This window comes from Gopherus evgoodei, unplaced genomic scaffold, assembly GCF_007399415.2.
Source record: "Gopherus evgoodei ecotype Sinaloan lineage unplaced genomic scaffold, rGopEvg1_v1.p scaffold_103_arrow_ctg1, whole genome shotgun sequence".
NCBI lineage: Eukaryota > Metazoa > Chordata > Testudines > Testudinidae > Gopherus > Gopherus evgoodei.
This window is the reverse complement of record NW_022059766.1, coordinates 71,473-95,490: the sequence shown is the minus strand read 5'-3', so window position 1 is coordinate 95,490 and position 24,018 is coordinate 71,473. Positions and strand designations below refer to the sequence as shown.

The window sequence follows — 24,018 nt, the reverse complement described above, 5'->3', positions numbered from 1 at the left end:
GAGACACAGCGACCTGGTGGATGGAGACAAGTGTATATTCAGGGGAGGTGTTGATTTTCGTGGGATGAGGGGGAAAGACTGGGAGAATAAACCACAGAAGTGCTGAGCGGAGAGGAGAGACTGCGAGCGGGGGAACCTGGGGAGAAGTGACCCGCCCTAGCTGACAAGCCCGAGAGCTCACAGCATCTGTCCCAGCAGAGCCTGGTGCTGCTTAGCTCTGCCACTGTTGTAATTCTTTAGAATCAGGCTGGTTACCCTGGTGTGTCTGCAGGAGCTGGGCTGGTAACCTATCATTTAAATCTGCTTCTGTACCAAATGATTGCAGGGTAGTTAATATGACACCAATTTTTAAAAAGGGCTCAGGGGTGATCCCGGCAATTACAGTACCGAGCCAACTAGTTGAAACTAGTTTGAACAATATTGTCAGAGATATAGATGAACATAATTTGTTGGGGAAGAGTCAACATGGTTTTTGTAAAGGGAAATCCTGCCCCACCAATCTACTAGAATTCTTTGAGGGGGTCAACAGGCATTTGGACAAGGGGGATCCAGTAGATATAGCGCATTTAGATTTTCAGAAAGCCTTTGATAAGGTCCCTCACCAAAGGCTCTTAAGCAAAGTAAGCCGTCACGGGATAAGAGGGCAGGTTCTCTCATAGATTGGTAACTGGTTAAAAAATAGGAAACACGTGGTAGGAATAAATGGTCAGTTTTCAGAATGGAGCATGGTAAATAGAGGTGTCCCGCAAGGATCTGTACTGGGTCCAGTTGTATTCAACATATTCATAAATGATCTAGAAAAAGCAGTAAACAGTGAGGTGGCAAAATTTGCAGATGATACAAAACTACTCAAGATAGTTAAATCCCAGACAGACTGCGAAGAGCTACCAAAGGATCTCACAAACTGGGTGACTGGGCAACAAAATGGCAGATGAAATTCAATGTTGATAAATGCAAAGTGATGCACATCGGAAAATATGATCCCAACTATACATATACAATGATGGGGCCTAAATTAGCTGTTGCCACTCAAGAAAGATCTTGGAGTCATTGTTGATAGTTCTCCAAAATCATCCACCCAATGTGCAGCGGAAGTCAAAAAAGTGAACAGAATGCTGGGAATCATTAAGAAAGGGATTGATAATACAGAAAATATCATGTTGCCTCTATATAAATCCATGGTAACGCCCACATCTTGAATAGCGTGTGCAGATGTGGTCACCCCATCTCAAAAAAGATGTATTGGAATTGGAAAAGGTTCAGAAAAGGGCAACAAAAACGATTAGGGGTATGGAACAGCTTCCATATGAGGAGAGATTAATGAGACTGGGACTTTTCAGCTTGGAAAAGAGATGACTAAGGGGGGGATATGATAGAGGTCTATAAAATAATGACTGGTGTGGAAAAAGTAAGTAAGGAAGTGTTATTTACTCCTCATAACACAAGAACTAGGGGTCACCAAATGAAATTAATAGGTAGCATAATTAAAACGAACAGAAGAAAGTATTTTTTTCACACAATGCACAGTCAACCTGTGGAACTCCTTGCCAGAAGATGTTGTGAAGGCCAAGACTATAACAGGGTTCAAAAAAGAACCAGATAAGTTCATGGAGGATAGATCCATCAGTGGCTATTAGCCAGGCTGGGCAGGGATGGTGTCCCTAGCCTCTGTTTGCCAGAAGCTGAGAATGGGCCACAGGGAATGGATCACTTGCTTCCCTGTTCTGTTCATTCTTTCTGGGACACCTGGCATTGGCCACTGACAGAAGACAGGACACTGGCTAGATGGACCTTTGGTCTGACCCAGTATGGCCGTTGTTATGTGCCCCGGCCTAACCTGGCAGCGACGGGCAGCTGCTCTCCTGGGGCTGCTTTGTAGGATTCTGAGCTTCCTTTCTGCTGTTGTAGGTCCAGAACTGGTGGATTCTCCATCTTCCCCAGCACTGTGTGTCCCTGGGCATGTCCTGAGAAACTGGGCTCCCGGCTCCCAGCTCCAGATGCGTGGGCCTGGCCCGGACTCCCAGAGCCCTGCTGCAGAGACCCCAGGCAGAGCCCCCTGCGCTGCCTCACCCAGAACAAGTGGGTAACAGCAGCTGTAGCTCCATGGCTTCCTGTGAATGGACACCAGGACGGGGCAGCCAGGCGGAGAGGCTGAGGAGCCACTGAGGTCTTAGGAATGAACTCCTGAATTAAGTGTTCTTTGTGAGCAGACTTGCTACCTACGTGGAAATCAACAAGCAGTGGCAGCCGGCGGCCTCCCGCCCCTAGAACCCTGCCTCTGGTGCCTTCTTGGTAGTCCCAAGGCCGCTCTGCCAGCCTACCCCAGCCACAAGTGCAGCTTTGAACTCTGCTCTTACGGACAGGACTCTGCCTCTCCCCCAGCTCGGAAGGCCTGCAGCACCTGGCTCAGCTGCTGTTAACGAGCACGTCTCCTCTTGTTGAGGGGAAGGAGAGGGTATGGGGCAGGGTGAAACCGCTTGCTTCGCCAGCTGCCTTTGACCCTAGGTGTTTCCCTCTCCGAACCTGCTCCTTTTCGCTAGGCATGTTGCCGGTAAAGAAAAGCAAGCTGCGGAAGCGGAGGACAGTCGGCGGCTCGGCTATGCTGAGCCCTGGCGTCTGTGCCACTTTGCCCAGGGCCATAGGAGAGCGTGCTGCGGGTACTTTCCCCTTCGCTGTAGCTGCTGATGCCCACCTCCGCCATCTGCCTCCGGGCTCCGACCATGAGCGCGTCCCCGAGATCGAGATCAAGCTGGAGTTTAGTGACGAGGAGGAGGAGGGCCATGAGGGTGGCACGCTGGGATTCATGGCGGCCCGTGGGGAAGAGAGCCATGAGAGGAAGAAGGCAGAGCTGGCCCCCCGAAGTGCGGGCAGCCAGCCTCGTGTCACGGCCAGCTGGCAACACCCTTCCTCCATGCTGGGTGTAGACAAGGCTCTCCTGGAGGGATGGGCAGCGAAGCGCCCCGCACCGCCGGCCTTTGGCCTCCCTGTCCACACCCGGCGCCGCAAGACCACCTCTGAGGTGTGGCAGTTCTTCTCCCCAGATGCTAGCGACCCCTGCCGGGCTGTCTGCACCCTGTGCCAGGCCAGCGTCGGGCGTGGCAAGCTGAGGGGCCACTGCAACACCACCGCCCTCAAGCGCCATCTGGCGGGCAAGCACCCGCTGGAGTGGGGGCAGAGGAAGAGAGCAGGGGGCAGGGCCCAGGAGGAGGAGGAGGAAGAGCAGGTGGAGAAGGAGTTTCCCTTGCAGGACACTGTGTTTGGCACCAGCCATGCTCTGTGCTCCCCCGCCCAAACCTTCAGCAGGGTGCCCCCCCAAGTGCCCCAGGGTGCCCCCCGCTTCCTGTATGTGATCAGCGACTCCAGTGAGGAGGAGGAGGAGGAGGGGCGGGGAAGGACAGGCACCCCAGTCACCGATTCCTCCAGAGAGTCCAGCGAGGAGGAAAGCAGTGAGAGCAGCAGGATGCTCCCCCAGGGCCAGGGGAGGGGCATGAAGGGCTGTGCCCAAGCAGGGCACCCCAAGCCGGACCTGGCCACACCCTACCTGGAGATGCTAGTGGGCCAGGAGCTCCCCAAGTCCAGGCAGCTCAGCCTCCCTAACCACCCGCTGGTGCCACCAGGCACGAAGCGTCGCAAGTCCACCTCAGCCGTCTGGCAGTTCTTCTACATCGACTGCAGCAACGTGTGCCGGGCCGTCTGCACCCTGTGCCAGGCCAGTGTCAGCCGTGGCAAACTGGGCAGCCACTTTGGCACCTCGGCCCTCATGCGCCACCTGGAGGGCAAGCACCCGCTGGAGTGGGGGCGGGGGCGGGCTCTTGGCGCACCTGCCACCCCTCTCAGCAGCACCCGGTCCGAGAGGCTGAGCCTGGGGCCGGCGGAGGATGAGGAGCCTGAGGAGGACCTGTCTCTCATGTCGCCTGCCACATCGGACCCCCTGAGATCACCCTGCGCCAGACCTGGTGGGGCCCCAGCTCCTGTGTGTAACAGCTGGCAGAGTGAGGCACCTCCTGAAGGCAAGGTGGAGAAAGCCCTGCCAGCCCCAGCGACCCTGCTGCCCCCCAGCAAGAACCAAGCTGGCCTGGCCGAGCAGGATGGGGACGTGCCTGGCAAATACACCCCCAACCACCCCCAGGCGCAGGCATGGAACCGCAGCATTGCCGAGCTGCTGTGCAGCATGGCCCTGCCCTGCTCCTTCGTCTCAGCCAAGCCCTTCCACCGATTCATGGCGCAGGCTGACCCACGCTACCATGTCCCCTCGCCGGCCTTCTTCTCCCGCAAGGCAGTGCCCCAGCTGTGCCAGGCTGTCGGCCTGGGCCTGGCCCTGGAGCTGCAGCAGGCCAGCGTCAGCCGGGTGCATCTCAGCGCCCACGTGTGGGCCCAGGGGCTGGCAGGGGAGTACCTGGCGCTGGCAGCGCACTGGCTGGCGCCCCGCTCGGACTCAGGCCAGCGCCAGCCACGCAGCCAGCGCAGGCAGGCGGTGCTGTGTGTGCAGGCGCTGCAGGAGGAGCCGGCGCTGGGTGGCGTGCAGCAGGTGTTGGCCGAGCAGCTCCAGCTGTGGCTGGCCCAGAACTCCCTGAGCCCCGGCTTCCTGGTCTCGGGCGGCAGCCCTGGCATGGAGCGGGCCACGAAGGACGGCGGCTACACCCATATCCCCTGCTTCGCTCACTGCCTGAGCCAGCTGGTGCTAGGCTTCCTGCGCCTCCACCGCAGCATCGAGGGCACACTGGGGGTGGCCCGTGCCATCTGTGCCCACTTTGCCCGCTCGCCGGAGGCCAGGAGGGGGCTGACGGAGCTGCAGCGGCAGCACGGCTTGGCCCCGCGCCGGCTGAAGCAGGAGGCCACGGCGAGCTGGGACTCCACCTACTACATGCTGGAGCGGCTGCTGGCGCTGCAGCCGGCTGTGCAGGAGTACGTGGGCAAGCGCCGGATGGGCGAGGCTGGCCTGGCCCTGAGCACCACCCAGTGGACGCTGATGCGCAGCCTGGTGGAGCTGCTGCAGCCCTTCGAGATGGCTGTGCGGGAGGCGAGCGCAGCCGAGGCCTCACTGAGCCAGGTGCTGCCACAGGTGCGCTACCTGCACATCTTCCTCCAGCAGATCCGCCGGCGCTTCGAGAGCCAGGCCGGGGAGGAGGCTGGCTCCGCCGTGCGCCTGGCCGAGAGCCTGGCCCTGCAGCTCTCCACGGAGCCCCGGCTCAGCGAGATGTTCCACCGCCAAGAGTACGTGCTGGCCACGCTGCTCGACCCCCGCTTCAAGGGAAGGATGGAAGCCATCCTGCCGCTGGGCTCCGACCTTGACCACTGGAAGCAGCTGCTGGTCCGGAAGGTGAAGGAGCTCCTGGCCTCACCCACCGGCTGCCCTTCCTCGCCCTGGAACGCCCAGCCCGGCAAGGCTTTTGTGGACGCGGCCCCGCAGCCCCGGGAGGCAGAGCCAAGAGAGCCGCCTCAGGACAGGGGGCCAAGTGGGAAGAGCTCTGCGGTGCCTCCACTGATCCAGAAGGAGAAGACCCTGACCGAGCACCTGGAGAGCGTGGGGCTGCTGGCCTCTGAAGGCCGCGGGGCCTCCCTCCCCACTGAGAGCCACTCGGCCTGTGTGATGGTGGAGAGGTACCTGCAGGACAACCGGACCATTGGGGCCCGGGAGGACCCGCTGGGGTACTGGGAGAAGCGGCACTGGCTCTGGCCGGCCCTGGCCAAACTGGCCATGCTCTACCTGTCCTGCCCACCCTCGGGGGCCTTCTCGGAGCGCATCTTCACTGCCCCAGACAGCCCCTTCTCCGAGAGGCGCCCCCCGCAGGGGGAGAGCACAGAGCGCCTTGTCTTTCTGAGAGCCAACCTGGGGAACTTCCCCGACTACCCTCCGCCGCCCCTCATCTGCTCGGAGAACGACAGCACAGGCAGCAGCAGCAGGGAGGAGGGGACCCGGCCCGCTTAGAGACCATCTCCAAGATACAGGCAGTGGGGCACCCGCCCGTCTCCGGGGTACGCCAGGCCGGATGCATGGCGCTGGGTGCCCCTGGGCCCTTATGGGGCAGAGATGGCTGAAGGGGGAGGGTACAGCGCTCGGTGTGGCTCCTAACCATAGGCCGTTTGGTCTCAGTTGCTACAAAGAGGACAGTGAACAGTCGGCCTGGAAGCAATGGGCTTAATCTGCAGCCAGGGGGCTGGAGGTTAGATATTAGGGGAAAGTTTCTATCACTGGAAGTGTTTTAAGAGCAGGTTGGACAAACCCCTGTCAGGGTCTAGGCTTCCCTGTGTGCTGCCTCAGCGCAGGGGGCTGGGTGTGGTGACCAGCCCTACATGGCTGTGTTTCTCTGAGCGTCACAGTGTGTGTGTGAACATGCATGGCGCATGTGCGTTGGCAAGTGTGCAGCATGTGTGAGCATACCCAGGACATGTCTGTGTGACTGCAGCGTGTATGTGTGTGCATGTGCAGATGGGAGTGTGAAGTGTGTATCTCTGTGCACATCTTTGTGTGCACTGTGTGTGTAAAGTGGGTATATGTGTGTGCAGAGCTGCATGTGTGAGCGTGCACAGGGTATATCTGTACAGGTGTGTGTGTGTGTGCACAGATGTGTGAGTGCACAGTGTGTCTGTGTGCACGGTGTGTATCTGTGTGCACGGTGTGAGTGTGCACAGGGCGTGTGTGTGTGCATGTGCACAGGGTGTGTGTGTGCACGTGCACAGGGTGTGTATCTGTGGGTGTGAGTGTGCACAGGGTGTGTGTGTGCGCACAGGGGGTGTGTGTGTGTGTTCACAGTGTGTATGTGTGTGCACAGCGTGAGTGTGCACAGGGTGTGGGTGTGCGCACAGGGTGTGGGTGTGGGTGTGTGCACATGGTGTGTGGGTGTGTGTGCACGGTGTGTATCTGTGTGTGGGTGTGTGCACAGGGTGTGTGTGTGTACACGGCGTGAGTGTGCACAGGGTGTGTGTGTGTGTGCACAGGGTGTGGGTGTGTGCACGGTGTGTGGGTGTGTGCACGGTGTGTATCTGTGTGGATGTGAGTGTGCACAGTGTGTGTGTGTTCACTCTGTGTGTGTGTGTGCACAGCGTGAGTGTGCACACGGTGTGGGTGTGTGCACAGGGTGTTGGTGTGTGCACATGGTGTGTGGGGGTGTGTGCACGGTGTGTATCTGTGTGTGTGGGTGTGTGCACAGGGTGTGTGTGTGCACGGCGTGAGTGTGCACAGGGGGTGTGTGTGAGAGTGTGCACAGGGTGTGGGTGTGTGCACGGTGTGTGGGTGTGTGCACAGTGTGTATCTGTGTGGGTGTGAGTGTGCACAGTGTGTGTGTGTTCACTCTGTGTGTGTGTGCACAGCGTGAGTGTGCACACGGTGTGGGTGTGGGTGTGCGCACAGGGTGTTGGTGTGTGCACACGGTGTGTGGGTGTGTGTGCACGGTGTGTATCTGTGTGTGTGGGTGTGTGCACAGGGTGTGTGTGTGCACGGCGTGAGTGTGCACAGGGGGTGTGTGTGAGAGTGTGCACAGGGTGTGGGTGTGCGCGCACAAGGTGTGGGTGTGTGTGCGTGCACAGGGTGGGTGGGTGTGCACGGCGTGAGTGTGCACAGGGGGTGTGTGAGAGAGTGTGCACAGGGTGTGGGTGTGCGCACAGGGTGTGGGTGTGTGCACGGTGTGTATCTGTGTGGGTGTGAGTGTGCACAGGGTGTGTGTGCACGGGGTGTATCTTATTTCAGCATGTGCAGTGTGTATGTGCCCGGCCCCGGGGCTGATTGCTGATGCCCCATTCCTAAGGGGAAGGTTTTGTCACGGTGCTTTTCAGTACAGCTCCGGGACAGGTCAGGGGCAACGTGCACAACTGCAGGGAGCCCGTGGCCTGGCCGGGACTGTACTAGACACCGGGAGCGGGGCTGGGAGCGGGCAGCCCCCTGCTCCGGAGCTGGCTGCAGCGCTGGGACGGCGATGCCGGGAAAGGGGCTGCAGGGTCCTGCTTCCAGCCCCCGGCCCCAGCGGGGTCCCCCGGAGCCGCCCCTCCCCCGCGGTGCAGAACCTGCCGCTCGCTGGCCCTTTAAATGTCCCCCCCCCCCCGCGGAGCTGCCGCCCCGCCCCCTGTTGCCATGGCAGCGCTGCGCGGCCCCGCCCCACGAAGGGCTCGACCGGGAGCGAGCAGGCGGCTGCGCTGGGTGAGGGGCTGCGGGCGGGGGGCACCGGGCACCGCGGGCGGGTCCAGGGCAATGGAGAGTGGGGGATGGGCGTGTGTCCGTGCGGTCATCCGTGTGTGCATCTGTGTGACTGTGTGCATCTGTGTGGGATCATGTGTGCATCTGTGTGTGTGTGACTGTGTGCATCTGTGTGACTGTGTGCATCTGTGTGTGTGTGTGCGGTTATCCGTGTGTGCGTGTGACTGTTCATCTGTGTGGGATCATGTGTGCATCTGTGTGTGTGTGTGTGACTGTGTGCATCTGTGTGACTGTGTGCATCTGTGTGTGTGTGTGTGCGGTCATCCGTGTGTGTGCGTGTGACTGTGTTCATGTGTGTGTGTGTGTGCGATTATCCGTGTGTGTGCGTGTGACTGTGTGCATCTGTGTGGGATCATGTGTGCATCTGTGTGACTGTGTGCATCTGTGTGTGTGTGTGTGTGCGGTCATCCGTGTGTGTGCGTGTGACTGTGTTCATCTGTGTGTGTGTGTGTGTGCGATTATCCGTGTGTGTGCGTGTGACTGTGTTCATCTGTGTGGGATCATGTGTGCATCTGTGTGTGTGTGTGCGGTCATCCGTGTGTGTGCGTGTGACTGTGTGCATCTGTGTGACTATGTGCGTGTGTGTGTGTGTGTGTGTGTGCGGTCATCCGTGTGTGTGCGTGTGACTGTGTTCATCTGTGTGGGATCATGTGTGCATCTGTGTGTGTGTGCGTGTGTGCAGCCAGGTGTGCATCTGTGTGTGTCCGTGCGGTCATTCGTGTGTGTGCTTGTGACTGTGTTCATCTGTGTGGGATCATGTGTGCATCTGTGTGACTGTGTGCATCTGTGTGCATCTGTGTGTGTGCGGTTATCCGTGTGTGCATGTGATTGTGTTCATCTGTGTGGGATCAAATGTGCATCTGTGTGTGTGTGTGTGTGCAGCCATCCAAGTATGCATCTGTGTGTGTGTCCGTGCGGTCATCTGTGTGTGTGCGTGTGACTGTGTTCATCTGTGTGTGTGTGTGTGTGTCCGTGCGGTTATCCGTGTGTATGTGTGTGCGCGCGCGCAGCCATCCAGGTGTGCATCTGTGTGTGTCCGTGCGGTCATCCGTGTGTGCGTGTGACTGTGTTCATCTGTGTGGGATCATGTGTGCATCTGTGTGTGTGTGACTGTGTGCATCTGTGTGTGTGTGTGCGGTTATCCGTGTGTGTGTGTGTGTGTGTGTTTGTGTGCGCAGCCATCCAGGTGTGCATCTGTGTTTGTGTGTGTGCGGTCATCCGTGTGTGTGTGTGTGTGACTGTGTTCATCTGTGTGTGTGTGCGGTTATCTGTGTATGCGTGTGACTGTGTGCATCTGTGTGTGTCTGTGCGGTCATCTGTGTGTGTGCGTGTGACTGTTCATCTGTGTGGGATCATGTGTGCATCCGTGTGTGTGTGTGCGGTCATCCGTGTGTGTGCATGTGACTGTTCATCTGTGGGATCATGTGTGCATCTGTGTATGTGTGTGCGGTTATCCGTGTGTGCGTGTGATTGTGTTCATCTGTGTGGGATCATGTGTGCATCTGTGTGTGTGTGTGTGTGTGTGTGTGTGCAGCCATCCAAGTATGCATCTGTGTGTGTGTCCGTGCGGTCATCCGTGTGTGTGCGTGTGACTGTGTTCATCTGTGTGTGTATGTGCGTGCAGTTATCCGTGTGTGTGTGTGTGCGCAGCCATCGAGGTGTGCATCTGTGTGTGTCCGTGTGGTCATCCGTGTGTGCGTGTGATTGTGTTCATCTGTGTGGGATCATGTGTGCATCTGTGTGTGTGTGTGTGGTTATCCGTGTGTGCGTGTGTGTGCAGCCATCCAAGCGTGCATCTGTGTGTGTGCGGTCATCTGTGTGTGTGCGTGTGACTGTGTTCATCTGTGTGGGATCATGTGTGCATCTGTGTGTGTGTGCGTGTGTGCAGCCATCCAAGTATGCATCTGTGTGTGTCCGTGCGGTCATCCATGTGTGTGCGTGTGACTGTGTTCATCTGTGTGGGATCATGTGTGCATCTGTGTGTGCGGTTATCCGTGTGTGTGTGTGTGTGCGGCCATCGAGGTGTGCATCTGTGTGTGTCCGTGCGGTCATCCGTGTGTGCGTGTGATTGTGTTCATCTGTGTGAGATCATGTGTGCATCTGTGTGTGTGTGTGCGGTTATCCGTGTGTGTGCAAGTGTGCATCTGTGTGTGTGTGTGTGCGGTCATCTGTGTGTGTGCGTGTGACTGTGTTCATCTGTGTGGGATCATGTGTGCATCTGTGTGTGTGTGCGTGTGTGCAGCCAGGTGTGCATCTGTGTGTGTCCGTGCGGTCATCCGTGTGTGTGCGTGTGACTGTGTTCATCTGTGTGGGATCATGTGTGCATCTGTGTCTGTGTGTGCGGTTATCCGTGTGTGTGCGTGTGTGCAGCTGGGAATAGCCAGCATGGATTTGTAAAGAACAAATCGTGTCAAACTAATCTGATAGCGTTCTTTGATAGGATAACGAGCCTTGTGGATAAGGGAGAAGAGGTGGATGTGGTATACCTAGACTTTAGTAAGGCATTTGATACGGTCTCGCATGATATTCTTATAGATAAGCTAGGAAAGTACAATTTAGATGGGGCTATTATAAGGTGGGTGCATAACTGGCTGGATAACCGTACTCAGAGAGTAGTTATTAATGGCTCCCAGTCCTGCTGGAAAGGCATAACAAGTGGGGTTCCGCAGGGGTCTGTTTTTGGACCGGCTCTGTTCAATATCTTCATCAACGATTTAGATGTTGGCATAGAAAGTACGCTTATTAAGTTTGCAGACGATACCAAACTGGGAGGGATTGCAACTGCTTTGGAGGACAGGGTCAAAATTCAAAATGATCTGGACAAATTGGAGAAGTGGTCTGAGGTAAACAGGATGAAGTTCAATAAAGATAAATGCAAAGTGCTCCACTTAGGAAGGAACAATCAGTTTCACACATACAGAATGGGAGGAGACTGTCTAGGAAGGAGTATGGCAGAAAGAGATCTAGGGGTCATAGTGGACCACAAGCTAAATATGAGTCAACAGTGTGATACTGTTGCAAAAATGCAAACGTGACTCTGGGATGCATTAACAGGTGTGTTGTGAACAAGACACGAGAAGTCATTCTTCCGCTTTACTCTGCGCTGGTTAGGCCTCAGCTGGAGTATTGTGTCCAGTTCTGGGCACCGCATTTCAAGAAAGATGTGGAGAAATTGGAGAGGGTCCAGAGAAGAGCAACAAGAATGATTAAAGGTCTTGAGAACATGACCTATGAAGGAAGGCTGAAGGAATTGGGTTTCTTTAGTTTGGAAAAGAGAAGACTGAGAGGGGACCTGATAGCAGTTTTCAGGTATCTAAAAGGGTGTCATCAGGAGGAGGGAGAAAACTTGTTCACCTTAGCCTCCAATGATAGAACAAGAAGCAATGGGCTTAAACTGCAGCAAGGGAGATTTAGGTTGGACATTAGGAAAAAGTTCCTAACTGTCAGGGTAGTTAAACACTGGAATAGATTGCCTAGGGAAGTTGTAGAATCTCCATCTCTGGAGATATTTAAGAGTAGGTTAGATAAATGTCTATTAGGGATGGTCTAGACAGTATTTGGTCCTGCCATGAGGGCAGGGGACTGGACTCGATGACCTCTCGAGGTCCGTTCCAGTCCTAGAGTCTATGAGTCTATGAGTCTATGTGTCCATCTGTGTGTGTGTGCACAGTTATCCATGTGTGTCTGTGTGCACAGCCATCCAGGTGTGCGTCTCTGTGTGTGTGTGGTTATCCGTGTGTGCGCGTGTGTGCAGCCATCCAAGTGTGCATCTGTGTGTGTGTGGTTATCTGTGTGTGTGTGTGTGCAGCCATCCAGGTGTGCATCTGTGTGTGTCCGTGCGGTCATCCGTGTGTGTGCATGTGATTGTGTTAATCTGTGTGGGATCATGTGTGCATCTGTGTGTGTGCGGTTATCCGTGTGTGTGCCTGTGTGTGTCCGTGCAGTTATCTGTGTGTGTGCCTGTATGCAGCCATCCAGGTGTGCATCTGTGTGTGTGTGTGGTTATCCGTGTGTGTGCAGCCATCCAGGTCTGCATCTGTGTGTGTGTGTGTGCGCGCGCGGTTATCCGTGTGTGCGCCTGTGTGCAGCCATCCAGGTGTGCGTCTGTGTGTGTGTGTGTGTGTGTGTGTGTGCAGCCATCCAGGTGTGCATCTGTGTGTGTCCGTGCGGTCATCCATGTGTGTGTGTGTGATTGTGTTCATCTGTGTGGAATCATGTGTGCATCTGTGTGTGCAGTTATCCGTGTGTGTGCGTGTGTGTGTCCGTGCAGTTATCCATGTGTGTGCATGTGTGCAGCCATCCAGGTGTGCCTCTGTGTGTGTGTGTGTGGTTATCCATGTGTGTGCGTGTGTGCGGCCATCCAGGTGTGCATCTGTGTGTGTGTGTGCGCCATTATCCGTTTGTGTGCGTGTGTGCCATTATCCGTGTGTGTGTGCGGTTATCCATGTGTGCAGCCATCCAAGTGTGCATCTCTGTGTGTGTGTGTGTGTGCGGTTATCCGTGTGTGTGTGTGTGCAGCCATCCAGGTGTGCATCTGTGTGTGTCCGTGCGGTCATCCGTGTGTGTGCATGAGATTGTGTTCATCTGTGTGGGATCATGTGTGAATCTGTGTGTGTGCGGTTATCTGTGTGTGTGCCTGTGTGTGTCCGTGCAGTTATCAGTGTGTGTGCCTGTGTGCAGCCATCCAGGTGTGCCTCTGTGTGTGTGTGTGTGTGGTTATCCGTGTGTGTGCATGTGTGCAGCCATCCAGGTGTGCATCTGTATGTGTGTGTGTTGGTATCCGTGTGTGCGTGTGTGCAGCCATCCAGGTGTGCATCTGTGTGTGTGCGTGCGTGCGCGCGGTTATCCGTGTGTGTGTGTGTGCGCGTGCGTGCGTGCGGTAATCCATGTGTGCGCGTGTGGTTATCCGTGTGTGTGTGTGTGTGCAGCCATCTATGTGCATGTGTGCAGCCATCCAGGTGTGCATCTGTGTGTGTGTGTGCGGTTATCCATGTGGGTGCATGTGTGCAGACATCCAGGTGTGCATCTGTGTATGTGTGTGTGTGCGGTTATCTGTGTGTGTGTGTGCAGACATCCAGGTGTGCATCTGTGTGTGTGTGTGCAATTATCCATGTGTGTGCATGTGTGCAGCCATCCAGGTGTGCATCTGTGTGTGTGTGTGCAGTTATCCGTGTGTGTGTGTATGTGTGTGTGCAGCCATCCAGGTGTGCATCTGTGTGTGTCCTTGCGGTCATCCTTATGTGTGCATGTGATTGTGTGCATCTGTGTGGGATCATGTGTGCATCTGTATGTGTGCGGTTATCCGTCTGTGTGCGTGTGTGTGTCCGTGCGGTTATCCATGCGTGTGCGTGTGTGCAGCCATCCAGGTGTGCATCTGTGTGTGTGTGCGGTTATCCATGTGTGTGTGTGTGTGCAGCCATCCAGGTGTGCATCTGTGTGTGTGTGCGGTTATCCGTTTGTGTGTGTGTGTGTGCAGCCATCCAGGTGTGCATCTGTGTGTGTGTGCGGTTATCCGTGTGTGCATGTGTGCAGCCATCCAGGTGTTCATCTGTTTGTGTCTGTGCGGTCATCTGTGTGTGTGTTTGTGATTGTGTTCATCTATGTGGGATCATGTGTGCATCTGTGTGCTTGTGTGTGTGCGGGTTATCCATGTGTGTGCGTGTGTGTGTCCATGCGGTTATCCGTGTGTGTGCAGCCATCCAGGTGTGCATGTGTGTCTGTGTGCGGTTATCCATGTGTGCACCTGTGTGTGTATGTGTGTGTGTGGTTATCCATGTGTGTGCATGTGTGCAGCCATCCAGGTGTGCATCCATGTGTATGCATGTGTGCAGCCATCCAGGTGTGCATCTGTGTGTTTCCGTGCAGTCATCCATGTGTATGCGTATGATTGTGTTCGTGTGGTCATCTGTGTGTGTGTGTGTGATTGTGTTCGTCTGTGTGGGATCATGTGTTTATCTGTGTGCTTGTGTTTGCGGTTATCTATGTGTGTGCGTGTGTGTGTCCATGCGCTTATCCGTGTGTGTGCAGCCATCCAGGTGTGCGTGTGTGTGCGGTTATCCATGTGTGCATCTGTGTGTGCGTGTGGTTATCCGTGTGTGTGCATGTGTGCAGCCATCCAGGTGTGCATCCATGTGTGTGCGTATGTGCAGCCATCCAGGTGTGCATCTGTGTGTGTCCTTGCGGTCATCCTTATGTGTGCATGTGATTGTGTGCATCTGTGTGGGATCATGTGTGCATCTGTATGTGTGCGGTTATCCGTCTGTGTGCGTGTGTGTGTCCGTGCAGTTATCCATGCGTGTGCGTGTGTGCAGCCATCCAGGTGTGCATCTGTGTGTGTGTGCAGTTATCTGTGTATGTGCGTGTGTGCAGCCATCCAGGTGTGCATCTGTGTGTCCGTGCGGTCATCCATGTGTGCGTGTGACTGTGTTCATCTGTGTGGGATCATGTGTGCATCTGTGTGTGTGTGCAGTTATCCGTGTGTTGTGCGTGTGTGCAGCCATCGATGTGTGCATCTGTGTGTGTGCAGTTATCTGTGTATGTGCGTGTGTGCAGCCATCCAGGTGTGCATCTGTGTGTCTATGCGGTCATCCATGTGTGTGTGTGTGACTGTGCTCATCTACGTGGGATCATGTGTGCATCTGTGTGCTTGTGTGTGTGCGGTTATCATGTGTGTGCCTGTGTGTGTCCATGCGATTATCCGTGTGTGTGCAGCCATCCAGGTGTGCATGTGTGTTTGTGCGGTTATCCATGTGTGCATCTGTGTGTGTGTGTGTGTGTGGTTATCTCTATGTGTGCAGCCATCCAGGTGTGCATCCATGTGTGCGCGTGTGCAGCCATCCAGGTGTGCATCTGTGTGTATCCGTGCGGTCATCCATGTGTGTGCATGTGATTGTGTTTGTGTGGTCATCTGTGTGTGTGCGTGTGACTGTTCATCTGTGCGGGATCATGTGTGCATCTGTGTGTGTGTGTGTGCAGTTATCTGTGTATGTGCATGTGTGCAGCCATCCAGGTGTGCATCTGTGTGTCCGTGCGGTCATCCATGTGTGTGTGTGTGAGTGACTGTGCTCATCGATGTGGGATCATGTGTGCATCTCTGTGTGTGCGGTTATCCGTGTGTCGTGCGTGTGTGCAGCCATCCATGTGTGCATCTGTGTGTGTCCGTGCGGTCATCTGTGTGTGTGCGTGTGACTGTGTTCATCTCTGTGTGTGTCCATGTCTGCATGTGTGAGGTCATCCGTGTGTGTGTGTGTGTGTGTGTGTGTGTGTGTGATTGTGTTCATCCATGTGAGCACCATGTACACGTTCATGTAGCTGTGTTGCTTTGCGCAGATGTGCTGTCTGTATACCTGTGGGGAGGGATGCACATGTGCACAGGTGTGTCTGGCTCTGCACATGGTGTGCACATGCATTCCCAGGGTCCCGCCAGCTCCTCAGGGTGCATGGGCTGGTGGCAGAAGCCCCCGCGCTCTCCCTGGCCCACTGGAGGTGTCAGGCTGCAGACGGCCTGGGGCCCCGGGGGGTCCCTTCAAGGGTGGCAAGAATTGGTGTTTAAATACCCTATTTCCACAACCCCCTTTTGCTTTGTTGGGATGGGAAACCCCCCCCCCACACACACCACACACACCCTGCACACATTTGCAGGCCAAACATTGCAGCCTTGGCCTCCTAGTGCCTGTGGACCCCCCTTCCCCCAATGCCTGGCAATCAAAGCAGCCGGGGCTCTGGCCATGGCCTGGGCTGGAAGGGGACGCAGAAGAAGCCAGGGAGACCCCTGACCCATGGGGTGTAATGGGGGTTAGTACCGCAGGGAAGGACAGACAAGGCCTCAGGTCTGAGACAGGCAGGGGGTGATGCCCCTGGATGGAAGTGGCCGGGTGTATGGGGCCGCAGGGGGCGAATTCCTTCTTCACCCAGCTCTGAGCAGCTGCTGCTTGTAGTGTGAACCTCTCTGTTGGTCCCTGCTGCCATCGAGGTCGGGGCAAACCTCTTACTGTGGGCCTGGCAGCATCCTGCCCGGAGCAGCCTGCAGGAGATTCGTGCCCCCTCCCTGCCCCACCTCCCCAGCTGCACCTGCCACAAATGGCAGCTTCGAGCACCAGGGGCCAGCAGGCCATAGAGCCGCCCCGAGTGCCCAGCTGTGTGTGGCGGGGGGGAGGGGGTTAAAGGGGGCTCCGGCCCTGCTGGCTGAGGCTGCTGCTGGCGGGAAGGAGGCAGCTGGGCTTGGGCAGGGTCCTGATCCCGTCTCCTCTTCCCTTCCAGGGTCTGGTGCGTTGCTGGCGTGGCTGCTCGGGCCGCGAGCTCCAGGGAGCCCTGTGGGGCAGAGGCGCGTGGAAGGGGCAAAGCGCTTTCCCGGACCTGGCCCAGCTCGGGGTGTGCAGAGGTTCTCCCTACTGTGGCTGTGACTGCTCAGGCCCCGTCTGAGCCGTAGTGCAGCCGGCCGGCCGCGATGGAGTCCTGGGCGGAGAAGGGGGACGAGGGTGAGAACGTCAGGATCACCGCCCAGCTGCTGAAGGCCAAGACGGGCGAGTTCGCCCTGGAGTCCATCCTGCTGCTCAAGCTGCGAGGCCTGGGCATCTCGGAGCTGGGCTGCCTGGGCGAGTGCGCCAGCCTGGAGTGGCTGGACCTCTCCGGCAACGCCATCGCCCACCTGGGCCCCCTGGCTGCCCTCAAGTCCCTGGCTGTCCTCAACCTCTCGGCCAACCGCATCTGCAGCCTGGAGCCACTCGGTGCCTGCGAGAGCCTGCAGAGCCTCAACGTAGCCGGCAACCTGCTGGGCAGCCTGCAGCAGCTGCAGTGCCTGGCGGGGCTGCGCCGGCTGGAGAGCCTGCGTCTGCACGACGCCCGGGCCTGCCTCAGCAACCCCGTCTGCGCCACCGGGGCCTACCGCAGCGCCCTGGGGGACCTGCTCCCCGGCCTCAAGGCCATCGACGGCGAGAGGGTCTCCGGGCGCGGCAGCGAGCTCTACCAGCTCTGCAGGGACCTGGACAGCTCCCTGGAGCGGGGCGGCAGCGGCGGGGCGGGCAGCCTGGAGCCGCCGGGCACGGCCCTGCCCTGGGTGGAGGAGGGCTACTGGGAGCAGAGGCCGGCTCGGCGCAGCTCCATCATGGAGGAGGCCTACAAGCAGTTCAACGACGTGCTGCAGGAGTGCCGGGAGCTGAGCGAGAGGGCAGACGACACCATCTCCCAGGCGGAGCGGGCCCTGAGCGTCCGCAGCGACCCCAGCTCCTACGTCTTCTGAGCCGCTCGCCGGGCACCACCTGCAGGGGTGAAGCTGGGGATCGGCCTCCATCGCCCAGCTCCACGGAGGCCCATGCTTGAGTCCCCACCTGCAAAGCCCCCTGCCCTCTAGCCCCGGTGCCCTGCCTGCCTGGAATGAGAGCCCCTTTCTGCCCTCGTCCCCGGCCTTCCTCTGCTGACCACAGCCAGCTTGAGGCCCTGGGGCGCTGGCCCTGGCCCTCATCCCAAGCTGATCTGGCTCTGCTCCCAAGCCAGAGTGGCTCCAGGAGCTGACTGGATGGAGGGGCCCAGCCCCGCAGCGGGGCACACCTGGGTCTGAGCCGATGAGCCTAGCCACGGAGCCCCAGCACCGGTGTGTGTGGGAGCCCCTGAAGCTGGGCGCCGGTGAGCCTGGGGGCTTTTCCAGATCTCCCCACAGCACCTCGCCAGTTCCCCTTGGGCCTCTGGTGAGTCTGCTCAGCCGCTGGCATTGCCCCTGGGCTGAGGCTGCCCCCATCTCCCTCTGCCCTGGGCTTAATTCTCAGATTGCTCCGGAGACAATTCCACCAGCAGGCACCGTGCGGGCAGCTCAGGGCAAGCGGCCCACCACCAACAGGCAGCGGCCCCGCCTGCTCCATGGCTCGCTCCCTCGCTCCTTGGCCTCTCAGCTCACAGGGCCAGTGGGGGCCAGAGGCAGATAGGGGTTTGGGGAGGGGATCCCCCTGTCCTTCCCTTTGAGTCTCCTTCCTGCAGGCAGCCCGCCAGCTGCCAGCAGGGCCCAGCGTTCAGTCCCTACCGGCCAGGTCCTGGGGGAACCAGTCCCTTCACCAGGGCAGCACCTTCCCTCTCCCAACCCAGTGCCTGTGCAAGAACCGGCCGGCTGACCCCGGTGGCAGAGAGGAGGAGCCGGCAGGGGGGACCTGTAATCTTTGTGAACCCCCATCTGCTGGTGAAGGGCAGCTCTGCCAGTGGTGTGGGGCCCTGGCAGCATCCCCCGCCGGGGAGCGCCAGCCGGGCTTCGGGATGGTGTGTGCCCTGGCACATTGCTCTGAGACCTGCCAGGGACTGGGGATGGCGCGCAGCTGACCCCGTGGGATTCTTTCTCCATGCGAGGCTGGCAGGAGCCCTTCCCGGACCCCTCGCAGGATGGACTAGACTGGAGCAGAGACCAGGGCCAGCCCTGGTGCTGACTGCGGCAAGCATCCCTGAGCCACTGGGAGGAAGGAGTGCTCAGCCTGCTTCCTGTGGGGCAGGACCCAGGGGAGGAGTGGCGCAATCCCCTGGACTCGGGAAGGAGGGGACACAGCCTGTGGGTGACCAAGGGGAGGCAGGGCCTGGGAGCTGCCCATTCCGGCACCATAGGCCCTGCCTGGTGTGGAAGTGCCGCGGTGCCATGTGAAGAGATTTGCCTGTGAAATAAATGTCTCCTCTCCTCCCTGGCCCCTGCCTCTCTGTGCCCGGTGCATAGAGCCAGGGGCACCCCAGCTGCACCGCAGGGCCCAGTGACTTTCTTCCGACGGGCTGGCCTGCGGGGCCTCACTGCCACAAGGGGGGCCTGATAATCTTGGGGTTCTTAAGCCCCTGCCCTACCCTGGTCAGTTCTGGGGGCTGCACCCGTCACTCCAGCTCTGTCCCCCAGATCCCTGCCTGGCCTGGACCTTCACCCCAGCATCCTCCTACTTCCTGGCGGCTGGATTGTAAAACTCGGGAGGGTGCTTCAGGGACCCTGCGCTGGCCACTACGCCCAGCTAAATGCACACTCCGGGGCCACCACACCCAGCTAAATGCTCCACCCCCAGTGCGAGGCGGGGCAGAGCCCAGGGACCCAGCCGGGTGGGAGGGCGGGTGACGGACTCCTGGGCTGCCCTGCCCCGGCAGGAGATGATGCGCTGGAGCAGACGACCCACTGAGGCAATCCGGGGCGGGGGGGGGCAGGCCCAGGCGGCTGTTCTGCTTCAGCAGCCAGTGCTGCTATAGCCCCGTGACCCGAGAAATACCCTGGGGGCCGGCTGGCCCGACTTTGCATCCGCCGGCAGGGCAGCCCCTGGCTGAATAACAGCACAGCCCTTCCCAACTGTGGGTCTGGCTTTATTGGGGATGAACAGCCGGGCGATGGAGCTGGGCAAGGCGGGGGTGGGGGGAAGGGGCAGCAGGATCCATTGGCCAGGCCGCTCTGCCCGGCCTGGTGCTCGAGTGGGCGCAGTTTCTGACGGGCAGGGGTGGTCGCCGGGTCTCTGCTGGGCAGCAGCGATAGCAGCGTCCTTCCGCGGGTGGGAGGCGCCAGAGGTGTCCTGGCACTGTGGGCACTGGCCAGGGGAAGAGGAGACACGCCATGGGGTTAGCATTGCGGCTGGGGGCTCCAGGGGATCCCCGTCCCTGCTGCTCGCCAGGCTGGGTTTGTTTCTGGGAGTTGGAGGTGGCGTCTGCCCAGCTGAGCGGGTCACGTTTGCAGAAAGCCAAGCTGCCCGGAGCGTGGCCTTGAGGTGCGGCTGCCTGGGGCAGGAGCAAGGGCATCCCTTCTGCACCCCAGGGGCCCGCAGGCACGCCCCCCGGCTGGCACTCGGGGCCCTGTGGGGGTGCTGTCAGCTCAGCTTGGTGACCACTGCCTTGGGTGAGCCCGAGTCCAGGCTGGACCCGGAACCCCCAGCCCCATTGCTGCCTGCCCTTGGTTCCCCCTTGGGGGTGCTGGACACGCCCCCTCCCACTGCGGTGCATCTTGGGGCCCCCTGCTGGGCTGTGGCCTGTGGGATCAGCCCCTGGGGAGAGCAGTGGGTCAAGGAGCATCAGTTCCAAGGGGAGCGGGCGCAGAGCAGGGGGGCTTGGTCGGAGGGGGGGAGCAATCTGGTGCCCAGCTCAGAGCCCCCTAAGGGAACCATGAGCAGCCCAGCCTAGAACTGGTCAGCCCAGCCCCCACCTGGACCCTGCCTGGGGGGCCGTCCTACCATGCTTTGGATGGGGGGTGCCACCCTGGCTAGGATGGCAGCCCTTTGGAGAAGGCAAACAGGCCGGGGCGGTAGGGTGCTTCGCCCTTCTCCTGCACAGTCCTGCACTCCTCCTCGTGTCTCACCATCTCCGTCTCCTGCAGGGGCAGAGGTGCCAGGTCACAGCTCCGGCCAGGGAGGTGGTGCGGATTCAGCCCCAAGCAGCGCCCTGGAGGCATGGGCTGGGCCCAGCGCTGTTGGCACCATCAGTCTGCACAGAGCATGGAACCGCTGAGCCTCGGTGCTCACGTGCTGCATGCGTGTGCATGTCTGTGTGCATGTGTCACGGGCATGTGCGTGTCTTGGCATCTACCAGGAGCACGGGTGTCCGTCTGTCCATGTGCAGACCCATGCTGCACCTGGGGGGGACTTGGGGGGTGGAATGGCCCAGCTGAGCCTGGCCCCACCGTGTCCGATTTCCCCAGCACCCTGCTCTCAGGAGAGCGCACTGACCCCACAGGCGCACTCACCTTCACAGCCTGCTGCATCTCCATCCTGCAGTGCACGTAGTGAGCCAGCACCTCGCCCGGGCTGTGGGAGTCAAACTTGACACACGCCAGGCAGATCTGCTTCCTCTGAGGAGAGAGGGGCCAAGGGAAGCGTCACAGCCCCGTGGGCGAGCTGGGGCAGGCTGGGCCGAGAACATGCAGCAGCTCCCCTGCTGCACGTGTCCCCAGTGCCGCCTGTGCCCCTCCCTCACCGGGGAGTATGTTCTCCTCGCACCCGCACCTCCCTGGCCCCAATCCCTGTAGGTGCTGGGCCTCCCCCGCACAGCCCGTGGGGCGGGGCAGGCGCTGACCACAGCACAGCCAGAGCCACACACTGACTTGTCCCCAGGGAGTCCCTGGCAGAGCAGGGACCGGAGCCCAGCACCGCGCCCCGACACCACGCAGGGTCCAGCTGGAGCCCTCACTGCTCCACACGTGCCAGGCCCAGCCCTCCCTGCCGCTCACACGCCCCGCACTCCTCCCTGGGGCCCGGCGGAGCCAGCGGCTGCCCCCCACCCTCGTTCCCAGGGGCTGGGAGCGCGTCACCGCAGCCCCTCTCCCGGTGGAGGGGGAGGAAATGGCCCTCTGGAGCAGTGCCCCAGCCACCGACAGACAGAGGCTGGAGGCAGCTGGCCCCTCACTCACCCCTCTGCGTTTGAGGGCGCAGTCCTGTCTGCTCCCCGGCTGGTTCCGGCACTGGGTCTGCTGGAGCCTGAGCCGCAGCCGCACAAAAGGCCCCGCCGGATACTCCTGGAACCCAACAGAAACCAGGGTCAGCAAAGTGCTGCTGCCAGCTCCTGCCAGAGCCCCGGGCTCCCTCTGCTGAGGCGGGTGGAGGCTCCCCGGCACACCGCGGGCCCCGAGGAAGCACCCAAGGGGAGCTGTGCATTGCTCGCTGTGACTAGCCAGAGACTCCAGCCCAGCACAGAGCCAGGGGCCTGAGCACGCGGCAGGGACAGAACCAGCCTGCACCAGCCAGCCACCTCCAGGGTACAGCCTCACTCACCACCATGGCATGACCGTGTGAGGGGCAGTGTCGCCCCAGGGGCCCTCCCTGCTGCCAGCGCAGCGACGGAGGGGCTGCCTCGTGCAGCTCCCGGGAAAACCAGCCTCGGGCCCCCAGTCTGACATGCCGTCCAACGTGCCTGCTCCCATGAGCTGCAGTGTCCGCAGAGGAGCCTGGGAGAAGCCCCCGAGCACCAGCGGCCTGTCCTGGAATGTGGGGGGGGGGTTCGCCCCACGCTGCAGCAGCCGGGAAGGGGCCAACGGCTGGTCAGTGACGTCTCCAGGGGGTCGAGGGGCACAGCTGGGTGGCAAAGCTGCCACCGGGGAGGCCGAGCACTGTGGTCAGCCCACTCGAGGCTGCAGCAGTGCTGGAGCACCCGGGAGAGCGGGTTACAGCCCAGAGAGGGGCAGCGAGGGATTGTGAGTAGCAGCAACAGCTGCCAAGGCGGGGTCCCCGGGCTGGACCCCAGGGAAGTGGGTGGGCCTAGGGTCCCCCGCTCAGGAGGGGTGGGGCTACTGGGACATCACCACTCCTAGGCCCCGGCAGTGACCCGCACCCTGTGCCAGCTGCTAGCTGCCCCCTCAGGGGGGCCGGGCATAATTCATGTCTAGCTGAGCTCTGCAGGTCAACGTCCATTCGCCTCCGACAAGGCTGGCCTGGTGCCCACAACCCAGCCTAGCCCGAGCACCCCCAGCCCAGAACGCTGAGCCCTGTTAGCTGGGACCAGCTCTCCCGACAGACGCCTGCCTCATGCTGCCTGTGGGGCCGTGAGCAGCTCCGCGGGGCCAGGCCAGGGCTCCGGCAGGAGGGAGGAAGAGCTCTGCTGCCTTCTCCAGCCCCGAAGAGGCATTCTGGGTGTGCAGAGCCCTGGCCACCCTGCCCTCTCCCCTAGCTGGCCATGCCCCAGCCACGCGATGCACGACGTATGGGCCACTGGGGGTGCTGAGCATGGCTGTGTCTGCCCCAAGCTCTGCAGAGCTCCCACTCATCCCCAGGCCCCTGCCCACTGCCCTCCCACCCCCTCACCCCCCCTCCCTGTACCCAAACCCACCCTCCCCACAACTCCTCTTCCTTGCCCCCACACAGCCTCTGCAGACCTCCTCCATCCCCACCCAGGGCCGTGTGCACCCCCACCCCAAACCCACCCACATGGGCTCTCAGCCATGAGAGTCCCACGTTCCTCCCATCCCCCAGGATCCCAGAGCACCATACAGGCTGGGCAGACAGGAATCGCTTCCCCCATCACTGCAGAGCAGCCACCTCTGGGGAGGGCCTCAGCAGCTCAGCGCACAGCAACGCATTGCCGGCTCTCACGCACTCACTCTTTCAGTGACATCTTCCACCGCCTGTTCCTTGTACACCCATTGCACAAGTTTCCTGTTGTGAAAAGCCTCCAGCACCAAGTCCACCACCCTCTGCTGCTGCGTCAATTCACTAGCCGCAACCAGGGCCACCAAGCCCAAGCCCAGAACGAGCAGCCCCTTCATCTGTGCGGGTGGCGAATGGACCCCAGTGAGCGTTGGCCCCTCTCCCCCACCGGTGATCTTAGTCATCCATTAACTAATTCCCCAGAAGCTGCCCTGTCCTGGGCCAGCACCCTCCCATTGCAATCTCTCATCGATTTGTTGCTGGGAGCTGCTGGAGAGAGGCAGGCAAAGTTGGCCCAGCCCAGCCATGGGGGTGGGGCAGGAGGGCGGGCGAGCCAGGGGAACGGGGTGCCCAGTTCCTGGTGGCCTGGAAGCTCTTTCCTGTGGCTGGTCCCTAAACTCATCTAGCCTCTAGGGCCAGACTGAAGGAGCTGCAGCTGCAGGCTCCTGGAGCCAGAGCACATCCTCTCTTGGCTCCTCTCCCTGGCTGTGCCAAGGGGAAGCTTTGCGTGCCCTGCGGGTCACCGCAATGCAGGGAGACCCCCCGCCCTACCAGCTTGCACCACACCCAGCCCTCAGCTGGCCAGGGACAGGCGTGTGTTTGGGGTGGGGGAGGGGATGCTCTGGAGGTGAAATGGAAAGAGACCCACAGAGGTTCAGCTTCTGCCTCTCGTTACTTCCGGCCTGGTGCTGGGACCCCTCCCCCACCCCTGGGCTGGCTCCTCATCACAGCCCTTTGCAACCCAGGGCATCGCCCACCCGAGGGCAC

The 24,018-nt window shown here is 59.8% G+C and overlaps 3 protein-coding genes across 7 annotated transcripts in view; 2 read left to right on the top strand and 1 right to left on the bottom strand.

Annotated features, from left to right (window-relative positions):
• Positions 1–16,633, top strand: part of LOC115639683 (zinc finger BED domain-containing protein 6-like) — a 32,063-nt gene extending 15,430 nt beyond the window's left edge. For 4 of the 5 annotated variants that reach the window (XM_030542627.1, XM_030542628.1, XM_030542625.1 and 1 more), the window contains 2 exons: positions 1,909–5,976; positions 16,451–16,539. In XM_030542627.1, coding sequence (XP_030398487.1) covers positions 2,543–5,929 — 3,387 coding nt within the window. In that variant the 5' untranslated portion in view covers positions 1,909–2,542 and the 3' untranslated portion in view covers positions 5,930–5,976; positions 16,451–16,539. Of the gene's footprint in view, positions 1–1,908; positions 5,977–16,450 lie in introns of all 5 variants that reach the window. The other variant, XM_030542629.1, reaches the window with a different exon arrangement.
• LRRC61 (leucine rich repeat containing 61) lies at positions 16,615–18,846 on the top strand. The gene has a single exon (XM_030542641.1). It carries the CDS (start codon positions 16,638–16,640, stop codon positions 17,427–17,429), a length of 792 nt encoding a protein of 263 aa, XP_030398501.1. The 5' UTR covers positions 16,615–16,637; the 3' UTR covers positions 17,430–18,846.
• A 714-nt stretch (positions 18,847–19,560) lies between these two features.
• Positions 19,561–23,369, bottom strand: RARRES2 (retinoic acid receptor responder 2). Its single transcript, XM_030542642.1, has 5 exons — positions 23,205–23,369; positions 21,522–21,626; positions 20,859–20,963; positions 20,350–20,486; positions 19,561–19,713 (listed from the first exon to the last, which is right to left on the bottom strand). Exons 1-4 carry the CDS (start codon positions 23,367–23,369, stop codon positions 20,379–20,381), a joined length of 483 nt encoding a protein of 160 aa, XP_030398502.1. The 3' UTR covers positions 19,561–19,713; positions 20,350–20,378.
• Between the last annotated feature and the right edge of the window lie 649 nt (positions 23,370–24,018).

Bases quoted from the DNA above. Each gene is read 5' to 3' on its own strand.
- LRRC61 (XM_030542641.1), top strand. From the start codon at position 16,638: ATGGAGTCCTGGGCGGAGAAGGGGGACGAGGGTGAGAACGTCAGGATC.
- RARRES2 (XM_030542642.1), bottom strand. From the start codon at position 23,369: ATGAAGGGGCTGCTCGTTCTGGGCTTGGGCTTGGTGGCCCTGGTTGCG. The intron at 21,627-23,204 runs GTGAGTGCGTGA...GTTGGGTTCCAG, and splicing joins TGGAAGATGTCACTGAAAGA to GAGTATCCGGCGGGGCCTTT. The intron at 20,487-20,858 runs GTGAGTGCGCCT...CTGCCCCTGCAG, and splicing joins AGATGCAGCAGGCTGTGAAG to GAGACGGAGATGGTGAGACA.